Source organism: Delphinus delphis, chromosome 19, assembly GCF_949987515.2.
Source record: "Delphinus delphis chromosome 19, mDelDel1.2, whole genome shotgun sequence".
In the NCBI taxonomy this organism is placed as follows: Eukaryota; Metazoa; Chordata; class Mammalia; order Artiodactyla; family Delphinidae; genus Delphinus; species Delphinus delphis.
In genome coordinates, this window is record NC_082701.1 from 55,507,280 (window position 1) to 55,528,503 (window position 21,224).

General features: G+C 45.1%; 1 protein-coding gene across 1 annotated transcript in view; it reads right to left on the bottom strand.

The window, feature by feature from the left end:
- LOC132414800 (heparan sulfate glucosamine 3-O-sulfotransferase 3A1) overlaps positions 1 to 11,433 on the bottom strand; it is an 87,841-nt gene extending 76,408 nt beyond the window's left edge. The window contains exon 1 of the mRNA XM_059997702.1: positions 10,835 to 11,433. Coding sequence (XP_059853685.1) covers positions 10,835 to 11,433 — 599 coding nt within the window. The remainder of the gene's footprint in view (positions 1 to 10,834) is intronic.
- Between the last annotated feature and the right edge of the window lie 9,791 nt (positions 11,434 to 21,224).

Consider the following 21,224-nt stretch of genomic DNA (forward strand, 5'->3'; position numbering starts at 1 on the left):
TTGGATTTCTCCCACTAATCTTTTACAATCAGGTAACAACCGTAAAACACAAATTACTTACAAGGATCCACAGGCCAATCGTGCTAGCTGGGTTCCAAAGTCCATAAGCATCAAAATACTGGGGAAAACATCTGAGATGAAAACCACCAATTTAAAGATGAATTGATCACTGACCAAATTCAATTCAATACTTTAATTCACCAGTTCTGGGAGGAGAAAGAATAATGCTATCAATTGTTCCATTCTCTGGAATAATTCTGCCATCGATACAAATCCTCCAAAATGATATTTATGTAATTTAGAGCATGCAATGGTTTCCCAATTGTAGTCTCCAGAATTTTACCCTGAAAAATGGAAGTTCTAAGCTCTTGTCTTTTAGCTTAACCTTGGGCAAGGCACCGTTTTCTCATAGGCAGAAGACAATCTCTGAGATACTTTCTAATTCCAACTTCCTTTACGGTTTATGATTCTGTCTGGTTAGAGCCAGAAAAGTTCAAATCAACAACCATGCCTTATTTGGCAATGATCCGACCAGTACAGTAAAGAGCTTGGCATTATTAATGACCAGTTGGCAGGATAATTAGATAAAAATTATTAATAACAATAATAATGAAGATAGAAGAGTGCCTGGGGCTAAAAATTGGGCTATGGCCTGATTGGGAATATTAACATTTCTAAAGAAAAAAGGTGTCTATCAGAAAGTGCAAGTACATGTGGATGACTGAGTCACTTTGCTGTGCACCTGAAACTATCACAACATTGTTAATTGGCTATACTCCAATATAAAATAAAAAGTTAAAAAATAAAGGGCAAATACAGAAAAGAGTGAGAAAGATGGACTTTGGCATGACTCAGCCATGGCTGGTTGGGGGTTTCCTACAAAGTTGAAGACACCAGGGAATGGGTACAACCACCAACTCACCTTGCCCCACTTCCAGGAGCAGCCAGCCACCTTCTCATATGTCTCTGACAATATCTTGGCTTCCCCATGCAGCCATTTAGAAGGAGGAAACTTGCTCATTTGGACCACTAAACAAAGAGGTTCTTTTCACGGTGATTATTTTTCAATGGGTAGGTGAAAAATCAATTGAATGGCTCAGGATTTCTGATATGATCAATAAGATGAGCTCTGTGATCAGATTATATTATTTCTTAAAAAAAAGAATTACACAAAAAGTAGAGGTGGTTTTAGTTATTCCAGATAGGCCAATATACTCACAAGGATATTTAAAGACTTAAAAATTCGCTTTGTCAACTCTATGTTGATATGTTGCCTAGTTTTTAACTAAATGTCTAAGGCCCAGAATCAAACATGTCCAAGTCCTTCTATCACATGGGACAGGCTTTCAATCCCTACCATCTTTGAGCCACTGATGGCTGGATATCTAGGCAGGAACCACACATGGGCAATTCCATCTGAGAACATGATGCTTCCCAGCGGTGAAGCATTGGCATAAGGTGGGTGGACTTGGATTCAGCACTAGTTCTACTATTTACTTGACTATATGACCCTGGGCAAGTTACTTCATCTTTTTGAGCCCCAGTTTCTTGAGCTATAAAAGTAGTAAATAATAGGACCTACCTAATGATATTAGTCATATTAAAAAAGTATCCAGACTACATGCAGCAGGTCATGCAGTAAAATCTAGCAACACCCAGTGTGGGCTCAACAGATGCAGCTATTATTACCTTACATCTAAAATGACAGATAGACCATTCAGACAGGAAACCAGTGAGGAAGCATTGGATTTGAACTATATGCTCAATAGTTAGGACCGGATAGACCTAACAGACGTATACAGAACATTCCATACAACAGCAGCAGGATGCACACAGAACATTCTCCAGGGTGGATCACATGCTTGGCCACGAATCTAGTCTTAACACATTTAAGAAGACGGAGATCATATCAAGTATATTTTCTGAACACAATGGTATGAAGCTAGAAATCAGTAACAAGCCGAAAACTGGAAAATTCACAAATATGTGGATGTTGAACAACATCCTACTTAAAACCAATGAGCCAAAGAAGAAATCAAAAAGTAAATCAGAAAATATCTTGAGACAAACAAAAATGGAATCCGAACACACCAAAACTTATGGGATGCAGCAAAAGCAGTTCTAAGAGGGAGGTTCATAGTGACAAATGCCTACATTAAGCAAAAAGAAAATCTCAAATAAGCAACCTAACTCTACCCATTAAGGAACCAGAAAAAGAAGAGCAATCCAAGCCCACAGTTAGAAGAAGGAAAGCAATAACAAAAATCAGAGTGAAAATAAATGAAACAGAAACTAAAATGACAGATTTCGTCAAATGTACTTTGCAGGGTTCAAATATTTTGCTATTTTTAAAAAGTTTCAACATGCATGAAGAAAAGCATTATACCAACTAAGATGGAAAAATGTCAAACAACAAGCCCAGAATGGCATTAAATCACGGAAATTATTTTTATCTACATAAGCATCTAGTAGCCTGTCCTTTGCACGATACAGGTTCATAAGACAGATGCGACCAAGGTAAGTGAGCCAACGATTAAGAGGAAGTACTGTTAATTTCTCTGAGTCTCAAGACGTACCAGGTATTGTTTTGTTTTGCTTAAGTAAAAATAAGATTTTAATTTTTTTTTTTTTTTTTTTGCGGTACGCGGGCCTCTCACTGTTGTGGCCTCTCCCGCTGCGGAGCACAGGCTCCGGACGCGCAGGCTCAGCGGCCATGGCTCACGGGCCCAGCCGCTCCGCGCATGTGGGATCTTCCCGGACCGGGGCACGAACCCGTGTCCCTGGCATCGGCAGGCGGACTCTCAACCACTGCGCCACCAGGGAAGCCCTGATTTTAATTTTGACAGTTCTTAAAACTAGCAAAGGAAATGTTTTGAGGCAGACTGTCATGACTCTATTAAACCCGAGCCTCTGATGCACAACAGAGGCCGAAAATGCCAGCACGCTACCTGGACAGGAACTCTGAGACTGATAATGCTGGCGTCCCAGGCCTAGCTGCTGCAGCAGGAAGAGCCCCCAGGATGCCCAGGTCCTGTCCTCCAGCGCTCTGGAGGTTGGATGTTCTCCCTTCCACCCTCTCCTTCAACCCCGTGATTGCTCCAGGTCCGCTTCGTTCCCGTGGCAGATCCCGTAAGCCAGGGTCTAAACCAAAGGTTAAAGCACAAGGGCAAGTAAGCAGGTAGAACATTTAAGCTGACCCAGAAGACCCAGACTGTGTTGTCATCTTAGCTGTAAGGAGTGTCCCCAGGCACGGCCCCATCGCGTCACCGCATCGCCAGCTTCCCCAGCTTCCCCAGCCCTGACAACTGCCCCTCCTACACTGGAGGCAAAAAAGCCAGATGCCCACGTCAGATTTTCCTCTGACCCCTACTTCAGTTCTCTGTGTTCTCAAGAAATTGCCACCGCCGTCAAAGTGTTTTCTCTCCAGGCAGAGAGGGATTCAGTCAGGGCTGGGTGACTTTTTATACCTTCTCGACTTGACACCTGCCAACCACAAAGAAGAGAAAGAAAGACAAAACAGTCTCTGTCCGTGTTTCAGAGACAAGAGAGTAGGAGGGGGGCCCTGAGCCAATGGTATTATGCAATAAGCTGAGGGGGAGGTCAGCATGCCTGGAGCAACAGGTGCTGGCGTGGAGGGAGCCAGCGGGCTGGTGCTGGGGGCCTTGGGGAGGAGAGGAGTCAAGGGCTGGCTGGGTGGAGAGTTTCGGGATGACCCCTCACACTCTCTGCCTTCTTTGTTAATGGTCTTCTTTTCCCTTTGGTTTTGGAATCATTCTAGACAAGAAAACTGTTAAAAAAAAAAAAAAAAAAGCAGTACAGAAAAATCTCAGAGACCCCTTCAGCCAGACAGTTTCCCCTGAGGTTGTCATCTTCCATAACCCTGGTAAAGGATCAAAACCAAGAAATCAACCTTGGTGTGACACTGTGAACTAAACCACACACATCAGTCACATTTCCTCAGTTTTCCACCAATGCCCTTTTTATGCTCCAGGATCCCGTCGACGGTACCAGACTGTATTTATGCATTAGCAATTAGCCTCTTTTTTCCCCTCCCAGGGTGACAGTTTATCGGTCTTATTTTGTCATTCATGATCTCGCCATTTGTGAAGAATGCTGGTCAGGTATTCTGCGGCTGTACCGTCCACTCATGCTGGTCTAACGTTTTCTCATGATAGATGGGGGTCAAGGATTTACGGGAAGAAAACCCCACAGGTGAAGCCCTCCTCCCTGCCTTACACCAGGGGATACAAGATCTCAACACGGCAACTAGGGAACGTCACCCTCAGTACTTGGTTCAGTGGGGTCCGCCAGGTTCCTCCACCATAGCGTTCCCATGTTACCCTTTCCCCCTTCCTTACTTTTTTTTTAAATTGAATTATAGTTGATTTACAATGTTATATTAGTTTCAGGTGTACAGCAAAGTGATTCAGATGTAAACACATATCTATCTAATCTTTTCAGATTCTTCTCCCTTATAGGTTATTACAGAATATTGAGTGGAGTTCCCTGTGCTCTACAGTAGGTCCTTGCTGGTGATCTATCCTATATATAGTAGTGCGTACCTGCTCGCCCTCCCTCGCCAGGCCCTGGACCAAAGTCACAGGAAACAGTCTCCCGTTGGAACTCCGAAAACACCTTCCTATAAAACTGTCCCACATGGTGGACCTTCCCAAAGTTTATCTCAGGTGTGTTAAGGGTTAAACAGGCTTCTGGGTGCTGCCTGTTAAGAACCCTGGGACCCTCTTCCGGAGCCTATACCACGCGGGGATAGAAATAAGACTGCATTACTGATGTTGAAATAAAATCATCTGGGAGTGTTTTCACGTGAAGCTGGCTTTCAGAAACAGAGGCAAAACACACTAACAAAACTAATCTGGGCATATGGCATTCCTTTCAGGCACGCACATTCCTAATATAAATCTCCTAATCACTTCTCTCTTCTTTTTCAGGTTTATTGTCAAGGCAGGTCTTTTCTATTTCTCTCCAAAGGATAACCTCCCTGCCTGAAAGAGCCGGCTCAGGCAGAGGGGCTGTAAGTGCTACCCAGGATGACTTTTTTTTTTTAAAGTGAGACCAAATATACTCTGATCATGATGAGGTTTTCAAAGTCCACCCTTTTGAGTTCCTTGCTGACTCTCCCTCCCACTAGGTGGCGCTACAGGTCACATTCAAAGTGGCTGCTCTCAAAAGAGACCAGGAAGAGGATTTTCTTTTTTTAACCTTTGTGAGAATATCACAAGTACTAAACTAACCGCAAGTACTAAACTTCCTTCTTACTAAGCAGTTCCCCTTTTCTTTTTCACATTTACTGCCATCTGACAGCTTCTGAAACTGAGCAAATCTGAACTTCTGGAATCCAGCTTTCAAGGAATCACAGAATAAATGTAAATGTTAGAGGCGTAAGGGTCATGACCACATGAGTGATATATAAAATCAGCAGTTGCATCATTGGAGGCAAGCAGCTGGGAAGATGTTTCAATTCTCTGAACTCAGCATTTCCTCAGTTTCTACGTTCTGCTTTCACATAAGTTCATTTCACTCAAGTTTATTTATTAACTATATCAATATTCCCCCTCCAAATAGATTTTTTAAACTGTATCAAATGAGCAAGGATTCTAAAGTGCTTCTGAACATTTTTAAGACATTCTTAAAAATGCAAAGACTAGGGAGCTAAAATATTACTTAGGTGCAATTTCCTCTGGTAACACATCAAAGGCATATGTTTTAATAAGAAACCTCATTTCCACAATTATGATTCATCACTTAAGGAAAAACAAACTTTCTAAAAGCTTCGAGTCTAATATCATTGGGAAGCACACGGAGAAAGGATGCTCTTTATCAGCCCAGTTCCTGTTCCTTGGGGGAGGAAGACGTGCCCCTGAGGGAAATCGCTACGTCTATCAAGTTCCCAACCCAGCGCAGCAATGTGGCTGATGGTAATGGTGATGTGCAGTCCTTCAAATGCATCCCGTAGAGATAGCAGGCCTTTGCTGTTTATACCAAGTCAGTCTGTTTGCTCCGTGACACTCTCCTACTATGATGTGAGCATCTGGTCTGTGTAAGGTCAGCCCCTGTTGCCATTAATTGCACAGGCTTATTTTGTTCTCATGACCCCTCCAGAATACAGATTTGGCACGTACTCTTTCTGGGCCAATCAACAGAAATTCTATGAGACAAATATTTGGGCCAGAGCGTTTCTTGATTTTTTTTAAGAGGAAGGCAGAAGATTCCAATATTGTGGAGGGCTTTCGCTCCAACTTGGCCATGCATTCCACACACACTACATCAGCACCTGATAAACCTCATCACTACAAGGGCATAATCACTCACACAAGGTATTCCAGTTCCAGGCTACACCAAACATGGTTTTGCTATTGTTGTTTTTAATGCCTGGACTAAATAATCCTAGACCTTGCTCCCCCTGGGTGTCTGATGCTGCTCAGAAGTTCCCCAACCACTAAATAACTTTTCTGTGATCAATTCTATCACTTTCCCCACCTACTGGGTACCTGCTCTTGCATACATGTGTGTATGGGTTCATGCGTGAACCTCGTGAGCCACACACACACACAGAAATGAGACTGTTGGACTGGTCCTGCTGGGTTGGTCTACTGGGGAGATGAACCCGGGGCAAACGAAATGGCAGCTTGTAGCTTCTCAAAGGGGTTCTTTGCAACCTCACAGTTGATGGAGAGTGTCCAGTCACTGAGGGCTCCAGGGAGCAAATGCATGAAAGAAATTGGGCCCTCCCCTCCCCCCACCACAGACATGTACCCTAGACTCAGGGCCCAAAGCTGCTTCTCCACGATCCGCCCCCCCCCACCTCTTATCCCTTCCAAGGTCCTTGGCTTCCCTCTGAGGACACAGAGCCCCTTTGGATGTCAGTCCCCAGGACCTTGCATGGGTGGCCAGACTCCCTTGGCTCGAATTTCACTTCCAACCCTTCATGTAGAAGGGCTGGTGGCTCAGGAGGGTGGGAAAGTACGCACGGAGGTACTCTGCAGCTGCTCCCAGCTGCTCCAAGATGCCGATCACCCCCGATAGGAACCGGAAGTGCCTCTGCTCAGCCTGCCTCTCCCGTGGACTTGATAAACAAGGCAGTGATCAGGAAGGGCCAGAAAACTTCACATTCTGATGAAGCCACGGAAAGGACCAACTCCTAAACTGCAAGCTGAGTAATCTTTGATCTTTCTGGATGCTACAGAGTAAAATAAGTTTAGCGACATTCTTCTCTGGGGAAATCACCCAGTCTCACTAAAGAAAATGAGTCAAAATATAGGAAAGATACGTGCTAGCACAGGAGATTAGATGATGAACACTTACTATCTTGTCCCCAAATAAAAGACTGAAGTGTTACAGAATCCAAACGTTTATATTCATATACATATATAAATATATATATATGTACATAGTATATATAAGCACACACATATCTTTAAGTACTTTATAAACAGTTATCTTTTGTCTTAGGAGAAAAATAACCATGGCCTCCAGCTGGTGCAGATATACAGGCAGAGTAGGGGAGGGGGCTTCTTTTAGAATTCCAAGGTCACCTGCTCTTGAACCACAGCACACGCATTTGGTCTTAACTTCCAGAAAAGATCTCAAAGTTCTGAAGGTAATGAAACAATTACCCCCTTTTCTTGAGGAACCCATCACACATCCGATGGAAATGGAAACCGCTCACAGTGAAGGATTGCTTTCCTGTGACACGTAGCCACAGACATTTGTTGTCCTGATATCATGTCAGCTAAATTAAGTAATGTGGAATGTTTTTTTAAACCCCATCAGAGCGGAGTTTCATATCCGGAAAAGTCCACTGAAGTGTCCTAAATTATCATCAACAAATTTCCCGGCATATTAAAATGTTCATTTATTTCATTTATTTTAGAGTAATATTAGGACATTTTTAAATCAATAAGAATAACTTCCTTTTTAGAGATTTTAAATAAATTCGTTTTCTTGGCCTTTACTACACATTTGTCCAAACGAAGAAACCATTGATTACACTGTTCTTGGGATGTAGTTTATAAAGTACTTTTAATTTTTTTCCCAGAGAGAGAAATTTATTGACACATCCTAACAACGGGCATTTTTAACTCTCAAACTCAGTTTCCAAGAGATTTTCTCCCAACTTCGCAGCAGCAACAGATCTGTCCCGTTGTCAGGACGGTAGGGGGCGCTGCCACAACAAACTATTACGACAAATTGAGAGAATTTTCACTGGGCGAAAAAACAAGGCTAGACATCATGATTCTCCCATGTCAATGAGAGAAAATATTGTACAAATTTTTTTTTAAATTATTGTAAAAAATATTGTACAAATTTTTTTCTCTTCTATAATTCACTTCAGGGTTCAAATACTAGGGTTTTCTTTCTGTTCGTGTGTGTGTGTGTGTGTCTGGTCATAAATGTGTGTTAGAAACCCTATATTACAATTTTGGGGCTGACTCAAGAAGGTCTTACCGAATCCCTTTACCTAAAATACTGGCTAAACACAAGCAGCTAAAACGTGCCTAATAGTTAAATGGCATTCTGTGTGATTTTTTGTCATTGGTAAGTAAGTCTTCAGTCTTTTTCACAAACATCTAACTCCAAGTTCAGGGCCGAGATGAAAGAGAACTGTAGCAAAGTTTCATTAAATAATCTCATAATCCAGGCCCCATAGGTTGGACTTCTTAAATAGTTTTCCATGTAATTGATTTAAACTTAAATTTATGCGTCCAATAAAAGACCACTGCAAATGGTAAAACAAAGACACTGCTCCAACACTTGGAAAATTAAATTCACCAAACCATGAAGTCTACTGTGCAGTTATTTTTGTAACCACCATAAACTGCTTTATAAAACTCCTCTACCGAAGTAAACAGTCCAAGGAGATATTTACTTTATAGCATGCCTCCAGTTTCCAAACGAGACAGCAGCCTCAAAGTTCATGACTTTTTCTTCTTTTTTTCCTTTCCTTTTTTTTTTTTTTTAAATACTTGTGTTTCTAGTTACCTTGAAACCTTCCTTCTCTTACACAAGCTCAGAAAGGTCAACGGAAAATAAGATCCAGCTCTGTGGATATACTGTGCCCCCAAATACTCATTTCTGGAAGAGGAAGAAACAGTCCTACTTTGTGGAAATAAAGGCTATATAGCAAAATGAAAATAAAGGGTTTTAGTACTAAATGTTTCACCATATTTAATAGCACCTCTGAGTCCAACATTGTCTTAGATGTTTTTGGGCAGTCGGCTTGAAATGTGTTCACTTATAGCCCTGTACCAGGCCACATACAATGCAAACTGCTATAGATAAGAGTTTTAGGGGTCTTTAATCACTTCTTTCTTGTGTCCTTGATGGAAAAAACAGAGCTGCCTTTGTGCTAAGAAGAAGGACCTGTTGTTTCCAGATTCAACAGGTCATTTTTATAAGAACTTCCCAGAGGATACAACATAAATGACAGAAACACAAGGGGATTTTTTAAGTGGCTGATGATTTTAAATGATCTATATTCTATAGTAAGGGAAGGTTGTTTTGTCTTCCTCTCCAACAAATGGAAAGTTACTGTTTTAAACATGTTTAATGTTCTAGTTCGACTTTTAGGACCAAATGTTTTCTCATGAGTTGGGTTACTGTAAATTTGCTTCCTGTGCTTGACCCTCGAGTAAATAAACTTGTCAAATCACATCCATTTCTCTTTTGGGGATGAATGGTTAATTGAGTGGGCTTTTGAAATATATTTAAATGGTATTGTAACTTTTGTCCTATGATTTCAGTCAAGATAACAAGGAGATTGCAAATTTAATGAACAAGATAAAACTTTATAAAATGGAAAATTCTGGCCTATTTTTCCATATACTCAGAGGAAAGAAAAAAAGGCCAATATTTTATGGCAAACAAAATCCAGGTGACACTAAGATTTATTAGAGTTTGGCTTATTCTATTATTAAAGGTGGTTTGAATTTGAGAAGACTGGTAAGTTTAAGATTAAGACCTAAATCAGACTTGTTTCCTACACTGTATTAGGAGGGTTTTTCACAATGTAACCAGGATCTCTGTTTTTCCCCAAGTTTCTTCCTTTCAAAAAATTTTGTCTACCTCATTTTTAAAGGGAATTGTTTGGAGATCTTTAGAAAAGTTTCTGCCAGTCCAGAATCAAAAGGTACTCTTCCCTACAAATACAGAAAGCATTTTATACGAAGTCATTCCTAGCCCCAAACAAAAGTTATTGCCAACGAAGCCATCTTTAAAGCACGCTGCTCTCACATATATCTCCCCAAAACCTAGAGTCTAGTTCTTGACACTTTAACTCAGTGTCTATATTACTTACTACCTAGGACAATTAGGCAAAGAGTTAAGGTAAATAAATAAACAGGCGATGGCAAAGCCTGCGTTAACCGCAGGGAATCGCCCAGAAGATGAAGAAGAAATAAAAACAGGCTTCCTTGGGAAAGGGATCCACTAGGTCACGTATCTAGTAATTGGTGAACAGGTTTCTAACTTGGAAGACACATGTTTCTTTTTTTTTCTCTCTTTAGCTACGCACAGGGAAACTTTCACAAAGCAGGAGAAAATGATGAGATTGGCTATTTGGGGAAAAGGGAATTCCAAGAACTAAAGACAAAATCTGCAAGGCCAAAATTTCCCTCCGACCCGCTCCCTCTTCCCCGGGAGAAGGCAGGGTGGGGAAGGAAACCCCTCATCTTAAGGACAACTACCGATGACCCTCTGCCCTCTGCATGAAGCCGGGGAGGGCGATGAACTGGGTGGGCGTCACCACGGGCTCCTCAAGCCCCTACCCCGGGCTCTGGCCGCCCCCGCCTGCCCGCCTTGTCCGGCCCCAGCTCACCGGTACCAGGCGAGGCCCTTGTCGTAGCTGCGGTCGAAGAAGTGGGGCTCGGCGCCCACGGCGCGCACGTCGGGGTGCACGCGCAGGAACTCGAGCAGCGCCCGCGTGCCGCCCTTCTTCACGCCGATGATGATGGCCTGCGGCAGCTGCTTGCTGCCTTCGTCCAGCAGCAGGGCCAGGGTCCCCGGCGGCGTCTCGGCCACGCTGCTCCCGGCCCCGGAGCCGCCGGGACTCCCCGCCAGGCCAGGAGTCTCCTCTTCCCAGGCCGCCACCTCGCCGTCGTCCCGCAGCGCGGGCGGCCGGCGCCTCGGCCACGGCTGCACTTGCAGGAGGCGCTTCCTTCGCGCGACCGCGGGCCACGCCACCGGCTCCCCCGCGCCTCCCGCCAGGACGCCGCGACCCGGGGCCCCCGCCTCCTTGCCACCGCCCGACCGCCCCACGACGGGGCCCGACAGGGTCTGGCAGCGCTCGGCCAGGCAGTAGAAGACGTAGAGGGATGTGAGCAGGGAGCAGAGCATCAGCAAGAACTTCCGGAAGATGCTGCGGGACAGCGGCTCGGTCGAGGTGGGGTGGGAGCCGGCCGGGGCCGGAGGGGCCATCCTAGCCGGAGGCGACGTCGGGCAGCGCGCTGGCCATGCTAGGCCGGGACTTCGCCAGGTGCCGTGGCATCCTCCGGGGGGGCCGGCGCGCTGGCCGGAGGCCACATCGCCCTGCGCCCCTGCGGCCGTGCGAGCTGCCCGGGCGGCGGCAGCCGAGGCTCCTCGGGGAGACGGAGCCCCCGGAGCCCCGCGCTGGATCCCAGCCTCCGGTCGAGGGGGCGGGAAGGGGGACGTGGTGCCGTGCTTAAGAAACCATCGTCTGAGAATCGCCCAAGTCCTGAGCCCGGGGCCGCGCTCGGCGCCCCCGGTCCCCGAGAGTCGCCGGAATGGGGGTGTCGGCGGCGGTGGCGAAGGCGTGCGTCTCAAACCCGGGCCGAAACGGCCTCTCGGCGGGAGTCCCAGCTCAGCGATCGCGCATCCCTCGCTCGGTCCCGGTGAGGGGACGTGCGGCTCCGAGGCCGCTGAGCTCCGTGCGCTGCAGACCGCGGCGGGGACTGTGCCTCCCAGCCACCGCTTCCTCGGTCCCCGGCCCGCCTGGGCGCGCGCTCTCGGCCCCGGGGCGAGGTCCCCCGAGTCCCTCTACCCGAGCGGGAGCCAGAGGACCCGCGCCGAGCCGTCCGACCCTCTTGGTGCGCGCCCAGCCGCTCCGGCGGCTCTCGGGCCCCACCTGGGAGCGGCGTGGACAAGCCGGGCTGCGCGGGACCTGTCAGCAGCCGTGGCCACTGCGCTCGCCGCCTCCCGGGCCGTCGCTGCAGCCACACGTGGGGCTCCGAGGGCAGCAAACTTGGAGGTGACGTCAACGGCCAGGGCCGGACAGGCCCCCGAACGAGCGCAGCGGGGAGGGCGGGGTGCGACGGCGAAAAGGTGGCGCGGACCCCGAGGCGGCCGCCCAATGACATCGGAGAGGGCGGGGGCGACAGGGGCGACGCCCCTTCCCCACTCCGCCCACCCCTCCCCGCCAACCACAGCCGGCGGCCTCGCCCCCTCGGAGCGCTGCCGGGTCTGCGGCGGCTCCTGGGGCGTCTGACAGCCAGGGCAGCCGGATCCCCGGGGACCTGACTTCCACCCAGCCAGCCGCTCGCTGGATCAGGGGTTCCCAAACCTCTGCGACGCCGCTCTGCCCTTCGCAGCCCTGACCCCTCCGAGAGCCCCGGTTCCCTCCCTCCGGAGTCGCTACATCCTTCCCCCGCTCTGCCCCGCCCCCCGCCCCCTCCGCGAACCTTCAGAAGTTTTGTTGGCGGAGGTTCCCGGGACCAAGCCGCGCGCCACGCCCCCATTTGTCCTGGACTAACCGAATTCCTCCGCTGCGGCTTCGCCTTCCACCTACTCTGCTGTCCACTGCCGGCTCTGAAGCAAAGCCTTTTCTCCCCGCAGCAGTTTTTGGTGTTTTTTGTTTTTTCATCTGATTGTTTTCCTTTGTATTCGTTTAGGATGATCAGAGTTCCCCAGCACCTGGAAAGGAGCAACCTCTTAGGAAATGAGCCAATAAATAAGGGGAGAAATTAAGATTTAAAAAATTATATCAGGTACAATTCCAAATCCATATGCCCAGTTTTTGAGGGATTTTTTTAGTGTTGCTTACACTGGGGTGTGTGTGTGTGTGTGCGCCCGCTCGCCAAGCTAAAGGAGTTATACGTCCTTTCCTAAGCGGTTTCCTCTTTCTCTTGCCTCCCCCGACCCTATATCCTCTCCCTGCCCTCCTCGGAGAGCAGGTCAGGAAGGGATACAAATCGCCTTGCTGTTTAATGGAGGGAGGTGGCCCGTGGAACCTGCATGAGGTGGTTTTTAATTCCAGTCCGATTTGTTCCTGATTTCTTGGCTTCCTCGTCTCGGCAGGACGCCCCGCAATGTGGGCGGTAGCCTGACCTCTTCGTACCCACCCTTGCAAGCTGTGCAGGCTGCTTTCGGGGCGCACTGCGGTTGCTGACCAGGGCTGGCAGCGGCAGCAGAGCTAGGGATGCAGGAAACTCACAGGGGAAACTTCTGCTTCCTGTGCTCTATCTGACGTGGAATTGAAGTCCTTTTTAACCTTCCAAAGGGGACCTGGTGGTTCTGACTCGGTGCCTGGGTAGAATCGCTGTGTTTGTGCCGGTTGGATAAATACCCAGGACTGGACGTGATTTTCTGTTTATGAAGTGCCAGTCCCAACCTATTCTGTAAACTAGTGAAGAGCTTGTTAGGTTCCACTGCCGCAGAGCAATGGCCTTTTATGTAAACTAGTGAAGAGCTTGTTAGGTTCCATTGCCGTAGAGCAATGGTCTTTTATGTGAACTAGTGAAGAGCTTGTTAGGTTCCATTGCCGTAGAGCAATGGTCTTTTATGTGAACTAGTGAAGAGCTTGTTAGGTTCCACTGCCGCAGAGCAATGGCCTTGTACAAGGATGAACAGTAAGTCCTGCCAAGCTTTAAGGCCTCTTTGTGTCCTAAAATTGGACATCAGAAATCTAGTTGAGGTTTAATACTAACTTGAGCTTTAATATATTCTAGTTTGTCTCTTGGTATTTCAGTCTGACTTGCAAAAGTGAGACCAAAAAAAAAAAAGGCAGTTTTAAAGTTATTCTGAAAGTATACGCAATCCCATAAATGTTGACAAACATGCTTGGGTTTTCCCATCTGGAAAATGGTGGTCGCCAAGTTCCCTTCTAGCTCCAACACGGTAGGATATTATGCGTTTTGCTTTCACGTTCCCAGCACAGGTATTTCCTTTATGTGGGTATTAAACACCCACACTATGAAGGAGACAGGGTTCTAAGGACCACTCACACCGTATCTAGCTCTAGGGCAGCTCTGTACATTAGAAATAAAATAGAAGCCATGAACACAAGCCTCACAGATCATTTAAAATGTCTAGTAGCCACCTTAAAAACGGTAGAAAGCAGGTGAAATTAATTTACTAATACAGCCAACATACCTAAAACTGTGATTTTACCATGCAGTCAATATAAAATTCCTGAGGTCATTATGTTCTTTCTTTTCACACCACGTCTTCAAAATCCAGTGTGTGTTTTACACTCTCAGCACTGCTTTACAGGGACGGGCCACATGTCAAATGTTCAGTCACCACAAGAGCTAGTGGCTCCCATGCTGGACGGCACGAATGAGGATGTTGTTTTTGGTGAGAGGAGTGTCTGGTGTTGATGTGCACTGATTCATGAATGGTTCTCCTCAAAGAATTTTGGGTGCTTCACTGGACCTTTCATACTGCCACCCTTCCCCCAGAAGACTGACATATCTCGGGAACAACGCTACGGCGCTCCACTGCCCCATTCCTTGTTTTAGGAGCTTATGATCTTAATGAGACAAAACGTACATACACTCTTGAGAATGCAAAATCACACTGTGTTCAACTGAACACAGGTGTGCTGCCCACTCACCGGATTCACATCCAGCTCCGGGATGTGCCCTGTCCCTTCCTGTCCCAAAGCACATGGTGTTTCGACCCAGAATGTACACCCTCTTCATCCCTCAGATGTCAGCTGTACACATCTTTAAGGATGCCTTCCCTCTGCATCCCCTGTCCCTGGTTTGATCATGTCTCCTGGTACAGATTCTCAAAGTTCCCGGCAGTTTCCTTACAGACTTGATGAGGGTTTGCAATGTTACAGGTGTGTGGTTATGTCTGTGTTTCCCCGTTAGAAGCTGAGTACTCCAAGGAGCCAGGAACCACTCCTCAGTAGCACACCTGGAACATCTAGCATATTAGTTGGTGCAAGGAGATGCCTGGTGAAGATCTGTTGATGAACTAATGAACCTAGAGGATTGGGGGCTGGGCATCCCAGTCTGAGAGAGCATCACCTAGAAGCCAAGAGATGGGAGGGAGCATCGTGCAGTGTAAACCGCTTGTGTTCAGTGTGAACCAAGTGTGGGCTGGCCTGGGGAAGGCACTGGGGGGACTAGAATCAGCACAAAAACAAGACTAGAGAAGAAAGCAGGAGTCCTGATAATTAGCTAGAAATAAGGAGGGAGATTTGGTGGAGGGGCTGGATTTCAACATGGGTCTTAAGGAACTGACTGGGGTGGGGGGACATGATATTTTAGGTCACAAGGAATAAGCACTAAGGTGTCTGCTGCAAGACACAGACAATAAATGTTGAGTAATGCCCTGTGACCAAATCTTCATTTATACTTATTTCAGCCGTAAGGAAGTGTTTCAGTGCTCTCTCTTTTAACTTAAGAGACAAAAATGTTAGGGTCTGCGATCTTCAGACTTCAAATTCGAGCGGCTGATTTCTTGTGCTCAGTCCAGGAAGAGTGAAGGTAACATTTTAGAAAATTACTCTGCGAGCTGAATGCTGGATTAAGGTTAGAAAAGCTTGGATGTAGACAACCCAGTGGAGAGTCCAGAGTTAGATGTGAGCCATGAAATCATAAAGTCCCAAACTGTAACGTTAGCAGAGGGTACAAATAGAGAAAATCTAAAATATCTTACAAAGAAACATAAAATCTGTGATAGGGCAGATGTCGCAGATGAAAGAATACTCAGAAGCCATTCCAAGTATCGCCACTGAATGGGTCCTTCTCCAGCTGGCCTGGCGTGTGTTTGCTAGTCAGCTTTTTTCGTCTATCTTTGCAGTTGGGCATGCTGGTGAATGCTCTAAACTGACTCGGGGACCCGCGAGTAGGACTGGAGAAATGGAGCTGAGTAGGTAGCAGTCAAATGGCCAAGTGGGAGTTGGAGGTGAATCAAGTCACTGTCAGAACTGAAGATACAGCACTGGACAGAAGACCGTTCTCACCAAAGGATGAAGCAGACTTGACAAGAGGTCCCAGTGACTATTCTGATCATTATGATCCTTACTCATCTCATGTGGGGGGGGGGGGGCAAAATGGTTTTCTCAATCTCAGGTGACATGTTGATTAATATGTATTAATGGCTATCCTGTGAGTCATTAAGAGTTCCAATAAAATAGATCACCAAGAATTCCCAAAGTAAGTGGAGTTTAAGAAGGACCTTGTAGAAGAAGGAGTAAGAGTTTTGCAGATGGAGACGAGCATGGTGGTAGTTCCAGACCAAGAAACAAAATAAACAGAATTACAAGACAATATTAAAAAGTGTTCTTACCACTGTTGGTGATCAATAATAGTCTTTGTAGTTTGGACAAGAAAGGATGATGAGAGAGAGAGACTAGTGATATCCCCTGAAGGCCAGACACTGTGCTGGGTGCTGGAGCCGTTCCTACTAGGTCTCACTCGGAGTGGATGCTCAAGTCTTTGCTTGCCATTTCTAATGCTGGAAGAGGCCAGAGTTTCCCCAGATATAGCCCTAATCCTGGGAAATGTTCCGTAGCAAAGTATTCTGTGATAGAATAAATTGGAAAGACTACCCTCTCTTGAGCATTCCTTATAAACATTAGCATGTTACAGTCTCTGAAATGACTTTTCAGTAAAGATACCAGTTAAATTTTGCTTAATCCAATGTTTTCCAAGGCTTTTGGACCACGGACTCCCACTACCCATGCCCTATCCAGTAATATTCCTTGTTCTCAGGAACACGTATCAAGAAATGTAACCCTAAACTTTACAAAGGCTTGCTGTTGTCAGGAACCTCGAAGGACAAATGTTTTCTGAACGCACAGGGGCCTCAACTACAAATAGCGAGGGTTTGTTTTCCTTTGAGACCAGGTAGGGGACATTTCACCAAGTATCTGGACTTTTCTTTGTTCTATTATTTCTCCCGGGACCCACCTCCCCCGAGGGATAGGGCTTTAACTAAGGTCTTGACAAATGGTAATTTTCATGAATTATTGATTTAGCCAAAAATAAATGGAAAGCTTGATAATTACACAGAGATTTTCTCATGCGTCTTGCTTCTGTCCTGAGTCAATTCTTTCAGATTCTCTGACATATGAAAGAAATGGGTGCAGGTTTTGAGATACACCTTATTAAGAAGTGAATTAGCATGCAAAAGGATCAAGGGACATTTTCAGTAGACTGACCACTCAGTTCTCAAAATCTCCAGGCTACAATGTAAGTTAAGCAGGAAGAAATAAGAACTGTTTGTTAAAAAGCAGGACCTATTTAAATAAATAATAGAGAGCTAAAAGTTGATTCAAGGAGGGCTATACGGTTATTTTTTATTTATTCTCAGTTTCTCTTCTGAGAGTAGAGGACGCTGAGTCCATAATTTTTTCTTTGGTTTATTATAATATTGGTATTTCTTTTATTTAAAAGATATCACATACTTTTTATGGTAGTAGGCCAAAATTGAGTTTATTCTTTAGGTGAACTTTAGAAGGATGTGGGGCATAAATAATGGACCTGAAGGATAAGGGGAGTCAGAGTGAGTTTCCTTGGTTCTCCACCTCTAGAGATTTTTAAGCTTTCCTTATGTTACAGGAGAAGGAGGTATGAGTCAGAGGGAAAGTAGGAGAGCGACAGCCTGGTGCTTCCTATCTGTCCCCCTCCCAAGGCAGGAGCTGGAGGAGAGACATCGACCCCCTAGATGAGCCAAGGGAATTTGAGAGCAAAGGAGCCTTGTGCCTCGGTCCCCAGGGAGCACCCAGGGAAGCGGCAAGCCTCAAAGAGAGAGAGCAGAAGAGGAGAAGGGCTGTGGATTCCTTAGAAAGCACCAGCAACAACTCCCTAGGGGCCCCTCAAAACTCCAGAGGCATGGAAGAAGAATCAGTCAGCTGAGACGGAGCAGGGTCTGGAGAAGACTGGGGATCAGGAACAAGGCATGACGCAACCGTGATAGGCGTGGGCTGGTGACCAAGGACAGGAAGGACAAAGTACAGCTCATCAGATGCCCAGTGGATGGGTAACAACGGCCGAAACCCAGACTCCCTATGATATCTTGGCATCTCTAAGACCAAACCAGAGATATGGAGTGAGAGCAGGACTGGGGGCAGGGGGAGGGAGGGGGAGACCCTGAGGGTCCCCAGAATGCACTGAGATTACATTTCTGCTACTGTGAAAACAGGCGCTAAAAATGGAAACCCAGCTTCAGAAGCAGGAGACGGTTACTTTGTGCACACCTGATTTCCAGTTGGAGATCTGTGTGCTCATTATACTCTCTGAAGTAGGCATAGACCCCCCAGGCTTAGTTAACTCACCAGAACGTATAAGGCATGCCTTGACACACCCATGCACAGCACCTCTTTCAACAAAGGTTGTTACTTTCCTTTTTAGTTCTGATTATTATTTCTCGACAATCATATACCTTTTCCAGATATATTATTAGGCAACTGAGGGCAAGACCGCAAGGTTCATCACTGCTGATATTTTCCTGCATACTGACTTGGTCATTTTATCCATCTGATCGCCCCTTCTCTTTAGCATTCTGCCCTTCAACTACTGGCATAATAGTAGCTGGGGCTGCAAGGATAATGCTTATCTTTACTAATTAAACACTAAAAGCCCAAGCTCACCTCCGAGCTTTTTACAGCTTAGCCTCTGACACGGCTCTCGCTCTTTTAAAGGATTTGGAATAATTCAAATCCTAGACTATATAGGAATGTGATTTTTATAGACCCATTTGCCCAGGAAAAAAATAACGGTTTCAGACATGGATATATATTGATTTTAAAAAATAGTTCCGGGGCTTCCCTGGTGGCACAGTGGTTGAGAGTCCACCTGCCAATGCAGGGGACACGGGTTCGGGCCCAGGTCCGGGAGGATCCCGCATGCTGCGGAGCGGCTGAGCCTGCGTGTCTGGAGCCTGTGCTCTGCAACGAGAGAGGCCACAACAGTGAGAGGCCCACGTACCACAAAAAAAAAAAAAAAAAAAAAAAAAGTTACTTCTTTGTATATGATTAGGTCTCTTTTTTTCCTTTACAAACAGGAGAATTCAATCCAGTGTACTAAACATCTCAAGAGATTATGAATGAGACCAGGGAAAGTTACCAAGAAAGGGTTATTCTGAGTACGTTTCTTACGTAAACAATTTCTCTATGTGTTGTAAGGTAACCATTCAATGTTTCCCCCCCACCCCAAATGATGAACTAGTTTTCCTAATACCTATTCTTTCCTTGCTGACTTGAAATGACATGTTTCTCTTATATTTAGCTTGATACGTACTTGAATCTGTCCTGGGACATTTTATTTTGTTCTATTCATCTGTTACTTTCAGGACCACACTATCATGATAGTACTTACTATGTACCATCACTTTGAGACTCCAAACCCTAAACTACCATTCCAAAGTGTCTTGACTATTCTCACACCTTTATTTTCCTAGAAATTTAAGTTTATTAGATCAATTACCCCCCAAAATATGCTGTTTATATTTTTACTGGACTTTAATTTCATTTACTGATTTCTTGAGGGGAAATTCAGGTATATATAATATAATATAATACAATATAGTCCCTTCCAAGAACATGGTATGCCTTATGCTACATCATCACCATTAGTCTGTTCTATTGAATTATACTGCATGACCACAGGAAGAATTTTTCATTGTCTTCATAAAATTCCTGCATCTTTTGTTATGGTTATTCCTGTATGAGTTAAATGTATGATTGTTTTGTAAATGAATCTTTCCGCAAGATATTTTTCATGATTTTTCCTTGATATATAAGCAAGTTATTACCTTTCCCACATATATTTAATAACTGGCACCCATAATGGATACTCTTACTAGTTTCAATGTTTTTCAGTTAGACAATTATTTAATCTCTAGTTGACAAAAATTTTAAATCCTCTTTCCAAAAAGTCTAACTCATTCATTTTTCTTGCCACATTGCATTGGCTAGAACTATAAAAATAATGCAAAAGTGATGATAAAATATCAGATGTCCTTCTTCTGTTTATGCTATTTATGGAATAATTCTGTATTTTACCTTTAAGTATGACGTTTGTTCTTTTTTCCACTATGGAGTCTTCATCTTATTAAAGAATTAGCTAACTTCATTTCTAATATAAAAATACACTTTAATTATAAATGAGATTTTGTGTAAGGCCTTTTACAGATACTGAGATACCTGTTCTTTTTGGTTTGTTTTCTGTGATGTAATATTTTATGTTACGTCAATTTGTGTTAATGTTGAAGTGTACTCATATTCACCTCCTTGGTAATGTTGTACTGTTGTTATTATTTTATTTTGCCATCGTATGTGTTTTGCTAAGATTTTATTTGGGATGCTTGTATCTATATTCATTCAAAAGGCTAAACTTTTATTGTATTCAATTTTGGTCAGGTGTTTTTATTATGATTAATCTGGCTTTCTAAAAGGACATGAGAAATTCTACATTTTTTCCGTGTTCGGCAAGAGTATAAATAATTTATATGAGAGTAATATAAAAATTATCCATAAAGCAATTCAGATCTGGAGCCCTAATGGGGAAGGATATTCATCAACAATTTCAAAAAAATCATGGTTTTTATATTCAGATTTTCTAACATTTCTTGAGTCAGTAATTATTCCTTAAAATCATTCATGAGAATTTAGATCAATATAGTAAAGTGAGCATGCTCATTACCTTACGGGGAGGAAAATAAAGGAAAAAGTGTAACAAGTGTAACAAGTAGACCAGAAATGTTGCAGAATGCATGAAAGCAAGACAGAAGAATAGAGTAGATACAGGGAACCAAGTGCTACCCAACATGCTGTAGGGCAGCGGTCCCCAGCCTTTTTGGCACCAGGAACCCGTTTTGTGGAAGACAATTTTTCCACCGTCTGGGGTGGGGGTGGGGGGCAGTGTCGGGCGGAGGGGAGCGGCTGGGGGGGCGGTGGTTGGGAGGAGATGGGTTCAGGCGGTAATGGGAGCGATGGGGAGCGGCAGATGAAGCTTCATTTGCACGGCCCAGGGCAGGGGTTGGGGACCCCTGCTGTAGGAGACGCTGTCGCAGAG